Here is a 17,651-nt window from a genome sequence, read left to right on the forward strand (position 1 = left end):
TTTTCATAAGTCAATTTTAGAGGATTTTAAAATAAGAAAAGCATTAGTCCGTTCTTATTTTAAGATCGTCTTAAGTAATATCTAAGATACTAATACAATAAAGACTTCTGATTGACTTATGACATTTTTAAACTGTATACTTAAGACCATTTTAAAGATAAGAATCGACTGTGAATATCGGCCAGTATTAGTATTTTAAAACATTATTTTAATTTATTTATCTATGTGTCTACTTATCTATTTAAAATTTTGAAATAAGAATTAACTATAAACATCGGTTTATGTACAGAAAATTTGATTGGCTGATCGGTTTACGTACGCCGACGCACGACTATTTTAGAACAGACTTATAAATGTAACTGATAATGTCCTTCGCGCCAATTTGGAATATGAATATTTTCTACTTTTCCTTCTTCGCGTCTTTTATACGTAAATTTTCACACGTCTATTCAGATCCTTATAAAGAACATTGAATGAATCGATACACGGCTTGCTGAGAAGTGCAAAAAAAGCATCTTCTACCAATTCAAATTGTTCACATTTTAAATTTTCTTAATTTTGCGCGACTGTCCGGCCGCCATGACAGTTCGGTAGATTTTTCGAATCGGACGGAGAAGGCAGTTGTTCCGTGATTAATCGCGAATTTGTCGGTTAAGAACGCGTTGTAAGTACGAATTTGTGTCGGAAGTGCCGATTAAACCGACGGGTGTGTAACTGCCGCGAGTTCGTCGTGTACAATCGAGACTGTGCCTTGATATAAACATCGAAACGAGTGCGAGAAGGAGAGCGTCGATCCCGTTTTGGGCGCGCAATAGTCGAGTCGTTCTTTTCGAACAGTCGGTGCGCGATCGACATCAGAGACGTAGCGTGTCAAAGAAATAGATCGTCGTAAATATGCGTCTGACGAAATAATCTGCTACAGAAATTATACGTCGCGGAACAAAGCGCGATTCATATCGATATTTCAACATGGCAGTACGAATATGAGTTTGTTCAACGGTAAAATGCGCGAATCAAGTTTCGGAATTGTATGTAGTAAACGATTCGTTTGCGTTTATCGTTTCCTGGATGGGATTCATGGACGTTTTCTGAGAAAAAGCGTTTCTGAGATGAAACTTGCGAGAGGATGAAATTACTTTACCTTAGCTGGTGAGCTGTTAAGTTAATTATTCATCTCATGAGTTAACTATAATTGTTCATTAGAAAGTTTGAATTAATTACATTAATTATTAAGATTAATTCATTTTAAATTAATATGTACATAATTACATTGACTTATCTGCATGATTGCGGTTATTTGCGAAAGATTCATTAAAGTATTTTAAAAAATGTATACTTTACGCGTCAGGTATAAAATATTTGCTGAATATTGCATTTCTTGAAATAATGAAATAATCGACAAATGGGGAGGGTGCAATGAAATTTATAATTGATTAAATTAATTAGAATATATTATTGTTTCTCAGATGTAGCTGAGAACGTAGCTCGACCACAATGCCGGTCAGTGAATTTCTGACTTATATCCGGTAAAAAATTTGTCATGAATATGTATAAATATGTATAAACATACATAAATACGCATAAATATTCATAAACATGTATAATTATATATAAAATATGTCATACATCCTTTTTTCTTTTGTAAAATTATTTTTCATGTAATAATAATAGTTTGTTTTTATTATTATTAATATTATTATTAATATAATATTATAATAATAATATTATATTAATAATAATGTTATATTAATAATAATATTAATAATAATAGACATAAACTATTATTATTTCTATTACACTAAAAAGTAATTTTACGAAAGGAAAAAGGATGTATGGACATATTTCATACATAATTATACATGTTTATGAATATTTATGCGTGTTTATGTATGTTTATATATATTTATACATATTCATGCACGAAAAATTGTGTACCGGATATGCAACGTTGTGTAACGCTGTGGTATATCTGTGTGATCTTATCCGTTTCTTATTTGTTATTTTGTCTTTTTGTCGTCAATTGTTAAAGTGACTTTGACCAAAATTCGATTAATTTGATTGATAATTGTCATAAGTATATATCATTTTATTATCGTATTTTAACATAGATAAATTTTGTTATTTAACATACATAAATTCGACAACGTATTACATCAATTACTTAGAAATTTCGTTTTATAAATCGATTTACTGCTTAAATTCAGAGGGAATAACATTTTTTTATTCTCTCTTTTTTATTTCAGACAATGCCGGTGATGCGAGAGAAGCGTTCAAAGAATCAAAATGTACGTACGTGTACAAAGTACGAAATTACAAATAGAATTCCACTTCGAAACCTGATTTTGAAATTATAGATGAAATGATTTTGCAGGCTTCAGGCATAAAGCAACGATTCCAAAGTTCACCGCACGTTTTGTTTATGCGTGATACATCAACGTTACAACCACGATCGCGACCGTTGCGTGCGCCACTGGTGGGGGGCGCCCATGCGCGCCGCGTCGCGCGTGATAGTAGGGATGATCAGCTGTACTTAACTCCCGTCGTAGCGTCACTCCCCCCCTTCTCTCTCTCTCCCTTCTCTTGCTCGACGCGCCGCGTACTCGACGATACGTCGCGTCGGTACGTGCTCCACTCCGACTCCTCCGTTCTCCACTTGCTTGTATCTGTGTTCGTGTGCCAGTCCCGACGGTAGTGTCAGCTGCGGCGCTAGCGCCACTCGATCGAGCGGCCGGAGAGCGATTCGATTTCGCGAACTGACCCGCGGCGGCGACGAGCGGTTAGTGCGTGTGCCATTCCGTGCCGAGAAATGGAAGCCGACGAGCCGCGTTCGGTCTCCGATACGAGAACGAGCACGTTGTCGACGTTGTACGTAGTCGTAGCGCGCGAACCCGTCGCAGTGACAGCTGTGCACGTACGTAGCTTTTGAAGTTTTGTTATGACAAAGAACGTATCACCGGGGACGACCGGTCGCCGACCAGCCGCGTATCCGGAGAACGAGAGATCGTTGTTATTGTCATTGTCACCTTCGTTATTATCTTTGTCGTTTTCGTTGTAAACGTCGGTTGCGATAAGAGTGCATATTGGTTCTTGTGAAGAGGAGAGTCGCCGGGCTACGGCGAGGGATTAATTCGACGCAGATTCAAAGGTCGCCGAGGGAGGAGTGATCGCGAAGATGTGGTGCCTCGTCAGTCAGGCCAACTCCGTTATCCTCGAGGTACAGGTCGACCCGAAGGCCATCGGCCAGGAGTGTCTTGAGAAGGTAAGTCATACGCTTTTGTTCTCGTTGACAATGCTATAATGGATAGATTGCTAGCGTGACGCACACACATGTATATATATATATTTTACACACACATACACAAACACACATATATATTTATATATTATATATATATATATGTGTATGTATGTGTGTGTGTATGTGTGTGTGTGTGAAATAACAGCAAACGTTCGGCATTCCGTTTCCAACTGTACATAAGTAGAATTTGATGATAAACATCGAATAATTGCAAGTAATTTTCGTCCATTCCTCACCGCGTGTCCTCGTGTTTACGCCGTGCAATATTTATGCTAAGTAAAAATACACTGCAAAACGCTTATCTTGCCATGCAAGTTACATATCAACAATGCAGGTACGCTTCGTATTAATAGACTCCAAATTTGCCTCGAGATTATATTTACGAGGAGATATTTGATTTCACGCATTTACTTTTTCAATTGAAGTTGATCATCACGTATCTCGAATTTGATGTCAAATCGTATTAATAAATTAATCCATTTAGTTTAGCCTAATTGAATTTACGAGAAATATTTGATTTCATAGATTTGCTTTACAGTTATACTATATAGAAATGTATGTGATTTAGCCTAATTATATTCACGAGAAAATATTTGACTTCATACATTTGCTTTCCCAATTGAAATTAATCACTCTGTCTCTTTCAACGTCAGAACATTAATAAATAATACAATATGAATGATGTGTCCTCCATTAATAATTTATTCCAATAAAGTATATAATTTAATTTTAAAATACATATGATAAATAATTTAATTATAAAGGACAATGATGATCTAATGGAATAACAAGATACATTCTATTAAATACAATTTTTATTTTCTACGAGATAACGTCTAATATATTTCGCGAGTCAGAAAAAAAATCTCAGAGAATATAACAGGACGTTTATATTTGTTGGCACATTGCTTGGCAAATTTGATCTTGTTTTCTTTTTTGGAAGGAGTGTTGTCCATGTAACACCAAATTACGATTAATCAAAATCCACTGAAGAGAGAGAGAGAGGGGGGGGGGGAGAGAGAGCAGTGTGTGAAGTCGAATCGCTTCCTGTTCTTGTCGACGCCTGAATGATTCATCATGCAAACTCCTCCCTGGAGTATTCCAGACGCGATTCAGGTCAGGACAATTGTACGCGTTTTGCAGCTCGAAGAGAGTGCGTCCTTGTGTTGTGCAACAACGCCTCGAAGCGTAGCAAGACTTGCGATTTCGTACAGAAAATCACGGACAGTGCGATGCAAAAAGACGGGAATGACAATACTCGTCTCAACGATGGAGACTGTCGACTTGTCGAAAATCAGGTTAAAAGTTGGACACTTCGTGAATCGACAGGTAGATGTAGATTTGTAGATTGTCGCTCGCGAGTATCAAGTCCTTTCAATGATTTCTACGAATTCGCGCAGCAGTGAGTCGCGTAGACAGCGATCTCGATCGTCGATTTACAGAAGAAAGTTTCGCGTACCGACAAAGTTTACTTTATATAGTCGCCGCGGGCGTTTTCTCGGTTTTGATACTAAGAAACTTCTCTCGCTCTTCTCGCGATCTGATGCCTTTTTTTGTCGCCTTATACACGGATGCAACTTCAGAGTAACATTGCGTATTCGACCGTTTTTACGTTAATTTAGAAAGCTTTGCGTGATTACATTTCTTAATTGCCTTCTTATCTTTCGAAGATGCTGATTTTTTTTATACTGGACTCAAAGTGATTTTATAAATATTACAGATATTGTCCAATTTATCCGATAGGCTATCGAAATGTAGGCTATTAAATATTGCTTTGTATCGTTCTTATCGGAAAAAATATGCATGTTTAAAGGTCGATTACAAATATATTCATCCTATGTTTACGGAGATTCGTATCAATGATATAAGCGATAAATTTGTTTAAAAAGTCTCTAAATCCTAAATCGATAGACGGCGAAAATAAATGTTACCTTATCTCGCAGAAGTGCTTTCAATGCGCTGATATTGATTCGTGCATTAAGTAATATATGCTCATATATTTCTTATACGTTAGAAGTAAATTTATCATCCAATTGATCTGTTTCCTTGTTCTTTCTATAATCTTTGTTTCTACTAAATTGTATCTAATAGGTATATAGCAGATATTCAGTTGACATTTTTGTGAGCGTTTGATTTATTACTAAGACGACCTCGAGACATAGTTTGCATTGAGGCGTGTCTCGTGTCTTCTAGTGGGTTAATGCACGTTTCGTATTACGAGAGTTTTGAAGGTACCTTGGCCTAGGTCCTAACTCTCATGTGCGCAACAGATGTCGTGAAGACACACAGTCGGTTCATCTGAAATCTCGATTTGTCACGATAGTCGTTAGATGGTTCTTTGTATTTTAGAAAGGAGCTTCGAAAAGGCTCTTCGAAAACTATATTTTTGCAACCCTATACTAACGAAGAAACGTACCATATAAATGATATAAAAAAACTAACGAAAGATTACGTTTGAACTTTGAAATAGATACTCTAGATAGTTAAATGTTGAGATTCTATTGGATTCCAACACACAAAATATTTTACTGCTCCAGCTAGAATTATAGCCGTTTTTTGTATCTGATAGAAAATTATGAATATATAGCACAAAAATTTTATCTCTGCTATCTATATGATTAGATGCAATACATATATACTGCAATAGTTGCAGTACTTGCTAGAAATTTATCTATTCCAGCTATTTTTCGTACTTAAATAATTTTCTCTGTAACTGCAAGATTATTTTTTTGAGTATCATTTTTTTTATGTAACTGTGGGCCGGAATATGTTTAGCCATTTTATCTTAAACATAAAATATCTTGAGGAAAAATGTTTCAATTGTATTTTGCATTAGATTTATAGGGAAATTTTTTAAATTTTACTTTTTAAATGGAATTAAATAGTGGAATTGAAGACGCCCTTCCATACGGAGACATCGTGTTTCTTTCTCTTCAGAACCCTCATAGAAATATCTTTCCCTTCACAGAATACATCTCGCCTGGCTCATTTGGTTTCTATTACACACTCCTTATGCTCCGGTCGACTCGCTGCATTATCATTCTTATAAGTTACGCCGAGATTGCGGCGGCGAGAAGAGAGAGAGATGGTAACGGAGGGTATCGGAATGATCGTATTCAATTTATCTCCGACCCGATGTCATCCCACGACCATCTCTAGGATTTTTCCCCGACAATCGAGTCTCATTTCTTTTCGTCGATTCTATTTAAAAATAAGACAACATATAAGAACTAGTATGTTATAGAAATAACATAACGATATCTTTCAAGGTCTACAAATTGTTATCGGCAAAGGAGATTACATGACCATTAGGGAACAGAAAATTATTTTATTTTAATAATTTGCTGATATTTAATATCTAAAGATAAGTCTAAAAATTATATATTAATATAATTATAAATTATACATTAATATACATTTATTAATATGTAACACTTATAGAGTCACTGATCTTATCTTTATTCATACTTATTTATGACTTACTGAGTTTCTGCTTGCATATTAATCTATGTTATAATCTACTATTGAAAATATCAATGTCGCTTTGATATGTTTGAATATTGTATAATCTATTTTTTGTGACGATATTATTCCCTGAATTAACTTATTTTAAATTAGTTAGAAATGGTTTATGCTAATCCGATTTTCAACGGCATAATCGTGACTCGACAACCGCGCTACTCTCTCGTATGTGTAGAGAAGGAACCGGTTATCACGCCTATGAAAATAGTGTTCAAGGTCGGGATGAACCGAAAATAAATCTCCAGATTTCTCCGTGCGTTATACACGTTCGTTATGCGCTCGTTCTTCTCCGTTCGAAAAAGATATTCCTGGTACGCGACTGCGGATACGCATTCATGATGCGTGATACGATTTATCGGCGATTGCGATTAATTGCGATAACTATGTTTGCTCAGTAGATTCGGCATACCGGATAATTCGAAGCACTGCCCGAATTGTTAATCTGCGGTTCGCCACCGGAGAACCAACGTATGTGATTTTAACAAACGCTAAAGGAGCCCGTTTATCCGGATGATACGAGTAATTACACATTACACATTACACAAATGGCATGAAACTTTAATTACGTGTACCAATCAAACAAAATTGCGTCGCGCGCCAAAACTTCGTTTGCGATCTTTGTTGAAGACTACAAACTAAGTCAACCGATGTATCTTAGGCAAACAAGAAGGCAATAGGAAACTTCCGTCAGCGTGAGGTATTTACCTTTAATGTCAGTCCATATCGTGCACCAACGATGATTACGATGCATCCAAGTGGGTCAGGCAGTCTAACTGGGTCGCGGTTTTACTGACCATCGCATTATTAGATTCCCCTGCAGCGAGATTCTTGTAGATTTGCGTTTTCTGCGCGATCAACAAATTGTGGCTCCGATTATATTACGTGGCTCGCAAAATATAATATAATAAAAGAAAAATCTGGTTTGTTTATTTTTTTGATGTACATAATGAATGTTATAGAACATTTGTTATGTAATCAAGATTCGTCATAGTTAGATCAGCAAGGTTAACAAAAGAAAAATAATTAAAAATAGAACTGGAGTATGAAAAAACTATTTTTGATATAAAAAGCGATTTACAAAGATCAATTTTGCAATTAATTGTTATAAATAAATTATTAAATATTAATTAGGGAAAAGTTATAACGCCAATCGATTTTACGAGAAGAATTACAAAAGAAATACGTTTAACTTTTTTAAAATCGGTCTCCGTTTATGCAAAAAAATCATGGGTTATTGAAACTTTTAGTTTATAAATAAAATAGTAAGATTAGCAAAAAAATAATAATTGGAAAAAGTTCATTGTTCTTTGTTGTAATTTTTTTCGCAAATTCGAGTAACGTAATCAATTTTCTTCTACAATCGATATTTATTAATTTATTTATAACAATTTGTTGCAAAATTCTTTTTTGTATAATGTGCTTTTTACGTCAGAAATATTTTTTATTCTTGATTTTGATTCTATTTTCAATTGTTTTTTTGTTAATCTTATTTTAATGGATCTTAAACATGTGTTTATATTAGCGTATGTCTTTATTATTGATACTAAATTGAGGATTCGCCTTATAAATGTTGAATAGTTTTTTTGAACATCCAGTATATATATTTATATATTTCTATATATATATCTGAATGGTTTTATATGAAACTTGCTGAGTGGAGCTTTTTTTATCGCGATATAGACCATTTGACAATACTCTGCTTTCGTTGTATCGCTTTCATTGCAAGTACCCGTATCGCGCAGAGCATGTGAAGCATGTATCTACTTGAAAAGAAACTTTCGGGATCACGAGACGACGCTTGAAATTTTCGCATCAGCTTACAGGCGGCGGCGTTTCGCGCCGCTATGGAAATTAGGTCGAAATTGGCCGGAATTCAATCCGGGAATTCAATTTTCTGTCGTCTTTGTGCTCCGTGTAGTCAATCCGATCGACGCGCATGTACGGCAGACGTTTTCGAGATCTAATTTGCGTTTACTAGGAGCCTATTTCCCGCTCTGTTCGCGTCGTGCGAGATGAACGGTAAAAGGAGCGGGCGGACGTCTAAATTCTCCTGCCAGTCTCGCGACACAAGATCGCGTACTCTCTTTGTATGTGACAAAGCGACGTCTTTCCCGCATTCCCTTACGTTCGATTTGTCACAATCCCAACTGGCAGCAGGCATGAAGAGCGCCCACTTTCATCGGATCATATAATATTGATTTGATAACAGACACTCCGATTAATTTCGACTAATTCCTCTTTCAATCAGACAAAATTTAGGTTCAATTACAGGTAGAATAACAGTAATTGATAAAAAATTGAATTTACGATTGTATAACTATATCGATTGTTATATACCGATTCGATAATTTAATTTTTGTCGCATTGATAGTTAGAACGTATCGAATGAAAATTAATACGTTTTATAGAGATAATAAATCGTTCGTGTTCGATTTGATGAAGAATTGTTTTAATTAGCTATACGTTTTAATCAGCTGTATGTGTGTGTGATATACATTTTATCGGGTATCATAGATTAACATGTTAATGTTAAAATTATTGATATTAAAATTTATATTTAAACTATTTTTAAATTAAATAAGTTAGGTACGTATCGAATGATTATACGTGTGTTTATATAGCATGTCTTCCTTATAATAAAACAAATTATGTCTTTCTTATAATAAAACAAATAATAGATAGAGGAAGCACTAATTTGTAGGTTTGATTTTATCAGTTATGATTTTATCAGTGCGCAGGTGTACTTTATCAAATCATAATAATATGATCTTTTGCCGAATCTGCATTCAATATCGATTTGAATATCTGACGGCGAAGATATACGTGCACGTTTACGTACATTCATATTTGAAATCCAAGCATTTGTAGCTAAAATATTAAAGGCCGCTTTTGGTTTTTATTTTCTTGTCATTCGTAAAGATTGAGAAAAGAATGTTACTTTGTAATATTAGATCTCCCTCCCAGAAATGTGGAATCCTTTAAAATATCTTCGAAAGACAGTTGATACTGTTTGTATGATTTGACATTTAAATCTTTATTTAAAATAAATTGTTAATGATAAATTATTTGTATGAACAGTTTCATGTTTCTTTTTTACTTTTTTTACCTAGCAGAATTATCTCGTAATTTTTTTTTGGCTTATATTTATTCCTACAATCTTTAATATTATATATAAAAATGAGTTTACAATCATAGTAGTAGTGTCATCAAATTCATTTCACATTTCACAGCTATACAAGAAAGTATTGTATCTGTAAAATAAATTTTTATATGGGCAATAAATAAAAAGTAAATTTTTGTATATTCTCAGATAATAAACATTTTAAACTGTAAATACGATCTTTATTTTTTGCGATCTTGGACAGAACGCTTGAAGGCAACTCAGCACTGTTTATTATCAATGTTAGTTTCCTATAAAGCTCCTTAAAGGACTCTCTCTCTAGGTGGTCTAGCAGATAACAGCTTGAGTGAGTCGGATCCGAATTTCACTCGTTTCTTATGGACTTTCCCAAGTGTTCTGTTTCTTTGTCTTTCAGAAAAATAACCTGAACTCAAGAGAGATATTAAACCTGGATGCCGTAGTGTTATATAACGTATCTTAAATCTACTACGCTTTCTTTCACTTTATATCAGAGAAGCAAACCAAAGGAATTTGTGTACAAATTCTTAATCTGTAATCTTCCCTCTGAAAGAGACTTAGAATTCTCAAATCACGCAGTGAAGAATTTAAGTACTTTTCTCAGCTTCATTCGAAGTCACTTTGGGAAGCCGCGGAAAGTGTACGATATTCGATCGAAGACTCCTTCGTATGCGTAAAAGAATCATCTCGCCGTGGCACATGAAATTTTATGACGCCATTCGGTTCGTGCAATTGGACGATTCTGATTTCCATCGCGAGTAGGAAACATCTGCCGTTGTATTTTTTCCGTTTCTTTTCATTGTGCGATAAATCGATGGGGCGGCTGTTTTTAGAAATGCATTCGATTGTGCAATTAAATCGGTATCATTGCGCGAGTGCAAGAGAGTTTGACATTACCGCTCGTAAAAATGGAATGATTAAAGAAATACCGGTAGATCGTTAAAACTCTTGACGAATTTCGTGCAGTTTGCGAAACGCCGCAAAGGAACGTTACCAGCGGAATAAAACTTGGCGAAACGAATGGAACTCGAAATTATATGATTACGTTTACCGCCGAGTACGCGATGCCAATAAATGGAATAAATGCAGTGAACGTGCTCCGCCGAATCCTACTAACTTTAACAGTCGTCTATATTTTCTTTCGCCTGAGTCACAATCTTAAACTTTTTATAATGTTCGCGTATTTGCGGGAGCACTGCCGCACACACTGAGTATAATGCGTCTTTATTTCAAATACGATTCTTCCGTACTTTATGGATCTTTCCGAATGACGTATACTCGGAACGACGGTATTATGAACATGTGTAAATAATGAAACGTGTCTAAGTACTGTTTTATAACGTAGTATTTTCTTAGTTACATTTATCTTGAAACTGTCATCACGTTTACGTATTATTTTTACTTCTGAGCGATCGTCCGAGGAATTATCGGAGTCTGAGAGCAGAATTAATACGTGGCACATTTGAATATACAGAGCGTTGTATTGTAACGCAATTTACATTTTAATTTGGTATCTCCCTTTTGCTTAAGTCGTAGAGAGCTTAAATCGTAGATATATTTGCGAAGTCAATTAGTTTTGAAAATTGAGGAGTTTCGCCGAATTAAACTTCAGACACATAAGATAGAAGAAAACTTAATTTCTCTACTAATTTCATGTAAATTTGGCGAGAATCTTAATTCGTGGCCAAGTTTAATGTTGAAACCACAGAAGTTCCTAGCAAATCTCATGCATCCATCTTTGATATCAATGTTGTATCTTCACATTGCAGAATGGAACATTTGTCGTTCTACTTTCAAAGTATACTGAAATCCCTTTTATTATATCTTTTGTTAAAAGTACACACAGGGCGTGCAATATAATTTTTTCCTCAAAGAAAAATTTGAAATTCAATTAACTCTTCGTTGCCAGAAGAAGATCGCCGCGAAGTCCGCGATTTACCTTTTTCTCATCGCACAGAGACTCGCGCGTCCCGGCAACTTTATCGTACTTTTGCAATCAGTTTCTACGGCGCGTCTGGCGTAAAGTAAAAGTCTTACAATCAACAACTTCCGAGTAGGATCACCGCCGATTTTCTCTCTCCTGTCGCGGCCGTCCGGCGGACTTGCTGGCAAAAGATAAAAGTTAATCTTGTGAAATAACGTGGATATGCAAATACGCGGAGAATAGGGTGGATAAAGTTCTCCTTTTTCTTTCTCCTCGTCGTGTATGTTCTTTCCTCCAACGATTTCTTGGCGCGGTTGAAAATCTCCACGGTAGCGCGACGTCGAGCCGAGTTCGTTTAAAATGCAAATGGTCGCATTAATATTTGCCCTAAGTGCTCCGTTTCCGTTTCGTACGGGACTACCTGCCATCGGTGCGAAGCTCTCGGTGCATGCAACCGCGAGATTGTTATGAACACGTGTGCGTAAATGAGAGAGAGAGAGAGAGAGAGAGAGAGAGAGAGAGAGAGAGAGAGAGAGAGAGACAACATCCGGGACGATACTTGGATTAAATCGCGTAAATTTTAATTGTACTAGTCTAATGCTGGTGGGACGGCAGCTATGGAGCATTATGGAGCTATAGCTGAAACTAGATCTGCCAGAGAATATTTGTCCGGTGGGACAGATTAATTACTCTTCCTCTTCGTATACTTAACTATATACAAAAAATTACAAATCGACGTACGAAGAATATTATTTCACATATCATTGCTGCTATTGTGCATGATAAAATGGAAATCTGAAAACGTGTACTTGTAGATAAATCTGCAGAGTTGACTTTTTTTCACACCGAAAGTGATACAGGATTGCCATAAAACTGGAAATCAGGGAAAAATTATGAAAGTTTAGGATGCGGAATTTGTGATAATCCATGTGATACATTATTAATATGTGCATACATTGGAATTCTCTTTCATTTCTTTTGTTATGTAACTCTACGTGACGCTATCATTTTTTGCGACCTGTCTGAGCAGCGGATTAATTTAAATTTCTGGATGTGCTACCAGTCATTGCAATTCTCTGCCCACATCTCTTTTATCGATTCGGCTCGCGTGCTGTCGCTTATCTCGCCACTCCGCTGAAGCGTTAACGAAGCCGCGTTATGTCTCGTTACCGAAAGCCCAAGGGGGTTTGGAAGTTTAATTAGGCATACGGGCGACATCCGATCTTCTTCCTTCGCCAGACGGGAATGCTCATTTAACTTGAGCCATTTCCGAATTTCTCACGTGGAACCATCGCCGCAGTTGTGCTCCGCCGTTTTTGTGCGCGCGTTGGAAAGCCGCCGCCATCGGTGTCATAGGAATCTCATTACGCCACTTAATTGCGTTCCGCGGAAATCCTTCTGCTGGCAAGCTTTCTGTGTTCTCCACAATTTGCGATTTTCTACTTGTGGGATGGCTGGGTTAAGAATAAAGAAACTGTCTTTGGATCTCTCACCTTCATTTCATTGATAATGTCTATTTATGCGTTCAAATATCAAGATCGGATAAATTTTAGATTCTGAAAGTGAAAGGAATATTCGCTATGATAAATATACTCGCATGATACTTAGAATGTGAAGGAAAATTTCAATGTATCCGTTTATTGCATATATATTCTTGGAAACAGTTTCTTTTCTAAATGTCTAGATGAATAAAATGGAAGTTTTACTGGCTTTGTGAAAATTTATCAATAAAAAACGTTAATGTTCAGAATCGGAAAATGTAAATATTGTAAAATGTGTAAAGAAAATGTTTAAAGGCTAGAAAGAAAGATCGTTGAAAGACAAATTATATTTCGCAAATTAATTGTCACTTAATTAGCCACGAGAGATAATGAAGTTATCAAACTATTTTACTTAATAGATCATTTAAAGTATTCTGTAATTACTTTTTGAATAGGATAGACGTCATATATTTTTTCTCGGTCTCGGAACTTTGCGATCCAAGTGAATATTAAAAGAACTACGCTGTCTTTTAGGAAATTTGCTCGATACGTAATCCAATGTAAGCTAGCAAGCAACTCCTTGGGGGTAGAGCGCAATTTCCGTTAGCGCGCGCGCAGTTTTTAATCGCTTTACTAACATATAAACCGTCAGCGTTACTTACGCATATTTCTCGATAAGTTTTTGCGAAGTCCTTCTCCTGATACCTCATACCTCTTGAATTCTTGAAACATTGAAGCAAACTTGTATACATTTTTTTATTACATAAAAGGAATTGTTGATCACAATTACCAAATTATTTCGTTTAAATTAATAATTTGGTTATATTTGTCATATGATTTCGTAATAACCATCTAACTTTGCTACCAATTTCCAAATCTTGGTAGTAATAGATGTATGAGTCTACGTACTTTTATGTTTGTTATTACAACATTTTATAGTATAATTTGCTATATGCAAATACGATTAATGTATAAGATAATCATACAATATAGTTGAATGAATACATATTCATAATTTCATGTTCAGGTTACTATAATTAATATAATCGGAACAATTATAAATATATGGTTGTCCCAAAAAATTACTATAAATTATACTACGTAAATAATTAAATTTTTAGATGTTTTTAGCAAACTCGTTCTTTTCTGCAGTACAATTTTTTTTTGTCACTTGAGAAAGCTAATTAATTATTTCACGGAAATATTGTGCACACAATTTTTCCATTTCCTTTTCATTTATGACAATTGACTATGAGACGATCATGAAAAGGATGGTGTATAAATTCGTCTTTATTCCTAACGATCTTTCATAACTCGCACACGATAAGTTCATGCAACGCGCGAGTTTTCGTCGAGTCTCAAGCGTCGTCAGATGTTGCGACAACGGTGTATCTAATTAATAGGATTAATTAAGGGAACTTTGCACCAAGTCCCGGACAAGTCCTACATAACTTCGCGACGATTTTTCTTTAACCTCGTCCTCCACGACTCTGCGCGTACGCAATTACGTTACGTGGGTTAGCTGCGTGCTCATCTTTGCATACGTATACCAATGCAACTGTGGCTAGAAATTCGCCAGCTGAATTCTAAATGAGGACGAGGATGTATTTGCACGAAATTCTCATGAAATTGGATAGAATAATATTTTTTTAGATCTATCTTTTGTCTCTTTTTCTTTCTTTCTCTCTCTCTCTCTCTCTCTCTCTCTCTCTTTCTCTCTGTATTTATCTTTATATTTCTGTCCTTTTTGAGTGGATATTTTATAAATATAAGATTGTTTGATATGGTCCACGTAAAAATCTAGAAATAAAATTAAAATAAAGTTACTGTTTCAAGATTATAAACAAGATCGCTTGAGAATAAATGGTATTGCGATGTTTTCCTCTTCAACGATCGGATAGCAATTTGCTTCGTTCGCTTCACGTCTCTCCCACGTCTCCGTCTATTCATCATGCATTCATAGAGCAATTCTCAGCTGCTATAACATCGTTAAAGTCCACCATCCGTATAATTGGACCGTGGTGGCAATTTTGCAATCGTAAAGAAATTAAGATTACGCCGTCTACTTGACGAGAGCGTGTTTACACGCGACTGAGTCTCAAAGGTAATCGACTCCGTGGAAAACGAAAGTAAAAAATCGAAGGATCACATTCGTCGTCGTTGTCGTTGGAAGCGTTCGATCTGGTATCAGGGCTGTTCATCACTGAGGTGCCCGATGCACTTTAAACGCCTCCTCCGGGTTTTAAAATTTTTAGCGGACATATCCGTGCTCCGGAACCACCTCATCGATTGTTTTATGGCCGTTGTGATCCCGCGAGATTTGTTTCCGCCGTCATCTTCGTGAAGCAGTCCTTTCCTCTTCACTTTATTCATCCTCCCAGAGGAGGAGGTTTTCGAAAAAAATTTCGTATAGCTGGGAACCATCTCGGGTCTTTTTTCCGATATCCGGTTCAAAATTCGAAATTTAAAATAGACATGAGAAGCTATCCTTATTTACAGGTTTTAAGAGTGGGATAAAACCTGATCCTATTTCCTATTTTCTTTTCAATCCTTGGATAGAAATATTCTATCCATGTTGGTGGTAAGGCTGTGTAATGAATTAGGGATGAATAATGGCATGACTTTTCTTATGGGAGCGAATGTAATGGGTTTGGATATTATTAAAGTAAGGTTAAAAACTTTCATGATGTTAAAAAGATTAGGAAAAGAATATTACAAATATTTTATAATATAATGTTATTTTGTAAATATGTTATTTTGTGGATATGAAAAGATATACGAATACATATCTTATTGCAGGCAGATATTTCGTGTTTTCGCGGAAATAGTTCTTTAATTTAATTTAGTTTAATCTAACTTAGCAGAAGTTTTCCAGTTTTAAAAGCCCTAAGTTTAAGTAACCCGTTGCCCCAGTTTCAGAGATATCAATATGTTAGACTGCCCGCGTTGCGACGGAGTATGCGACATTCGTGTACGCTATATGCAAACGAGGAAGCTGAATGGAGGGCGCATTGTGATACATTGTTGGTGATACCTGCGCACAGAAACAAAAAGACGTCTCTTGATATCGTTAGATACCAAACGAGTTTCTATGAAGCGCCGCATTTCGTTGCATCTTTTATCGATTGCAATTACGCGCCCCCCCGGGTGGACAATCAGATTCTCATTTTCGCCGACCTTATTAAATAACGAGCTTCCCGGTCTTCTTACCCGAGGCCCTTTTATTATACTCGATATCTTCATTTCCGCGCCGCTTTATTGCTTTCCGCGATGACTTCGTCGCGCGATAAATGCAGACGGCATATTTATTATTTATTTTTTCCGAACACCTTTCGCGCGACATTGGCGAACCATGGGAGTCATGCCCTCTCCCCCTCCCTTAGAGTTTTCTTTTTTAAAAATATTTATATAGCAAAATGGTAATATTTTTAATAATTCTGAAATACTCACAATTTTCATATTCCAAAAATATTTTTCAATTTAATGAACTCCCATAGATATAAAAATTATAAATTCTATTATATTATTCTTTTTTATGTTATAATTTTAAATAAAATTAGTAATACGTTTTCAATGTAACAATTTAAATAATAATTTAATATTTTATCCTTTTACACATTCGACTTAAAAAAAAAAATTTTGCTTGCGGCATGTCAATGGCTCTGCTTCAACATTTCTGGGTTAAAGTCGTGATTTCAGGATGTTTGTGCTTCTTTTTTTATTAATGAAATGTCAAAATGAAGCACACGTCTTATTCACTCGGATGTAGCGCACGGGGAATAATTTTTATGTTACATTCATTTTATTGCATCGCGCGTATAATATACAATGCGACGTAGTCGCATTTTTTTTGTACCTCGAGCTATTTGCTTCGGAGGCATTTTATTTTATCGATTCTACACACGGTACTCGTCGACGCGGATCCGAGAGGTAGCTCTTCCAAAAGAATTGATATCTCGCGCGAAGTATGTCGTTTCCAATAACCCGCAGAAAACAGATATGTGCAATATGCCTTTTGCGCTCTGTATATTAGATATCGCTGCCGCTAGTTTTCGCCTTGTTTCTGTTCGCTCGGATTATGCCAGGGTTAAGCACGGGATGCATCCCTTCGTTCTCTCCCTTCGTTCGCTTTCGTAAGTGGTGGACGGGTAAAGAAGCGGACGAGTAACAAAGCCTCTTTGCAACTCACTGGTGTTCACCGCGTTGAATAAAGCAATATCTCGGGGTTCTCCAGTCCCGGGCGTTTTGCGCGCGAACAAGAGCCTGTTATTACATCGGGAAATTGCC

At 36.0% G+C, this 17,651-nt stretch overlaps 1 protein-coding gene across 2 annotated transcripts in view; it reads left to right on the forward strand.

The window, feature by feature from the left end:
- The first annotated feature begins 632 nt into the window (after window positions 1-632).
- dnr1 (E3 ubiquitin-protein ligase defense repressor 1) overlaps window positions 633-17,651 on the forward strand; it is a 162,291-nt gene continuing 145,272 nt past the window's right edge. Inside the window, exons 1-3 of one of the 2 annotated variants that reach the window (XM_087413609.1) lie at window positions 633-1,149; window positions 2,244-2,285; window positions 2,372-3,259. In XM_087413609.1, coding sequence (XP_087269735.1) covers window positions 3,173-3,259 — 87 coding nt within the window. In that variant the 5' untranslated portion in view covers window positions 633-1,149; window positions 2,244-2,285; window positions 2,372-3,172. Of the gene's footprint in view, window positions 1,150-2,243; window positions 3,260-17,651 lie in introns of both variants that reach the window. The other variant, XM_011060769.2, reaches the window with a different exon arrangement.

Source organism: Acromyrmex echinatior, chromosome 14 (assembly GCF_024713525.1).
Source record: "Acromyrmex echinatior isolate Ae372 chromosome 14, ASM2471352v2, whole genome shotgun sequence".
Classification (NCBI taxonomy): Eukaryota; Metazoa; Arthropoda; class Insecta; order Hymenoptera; family Formicidae; genus Acromyrmex; species Acromyrmex echinatior.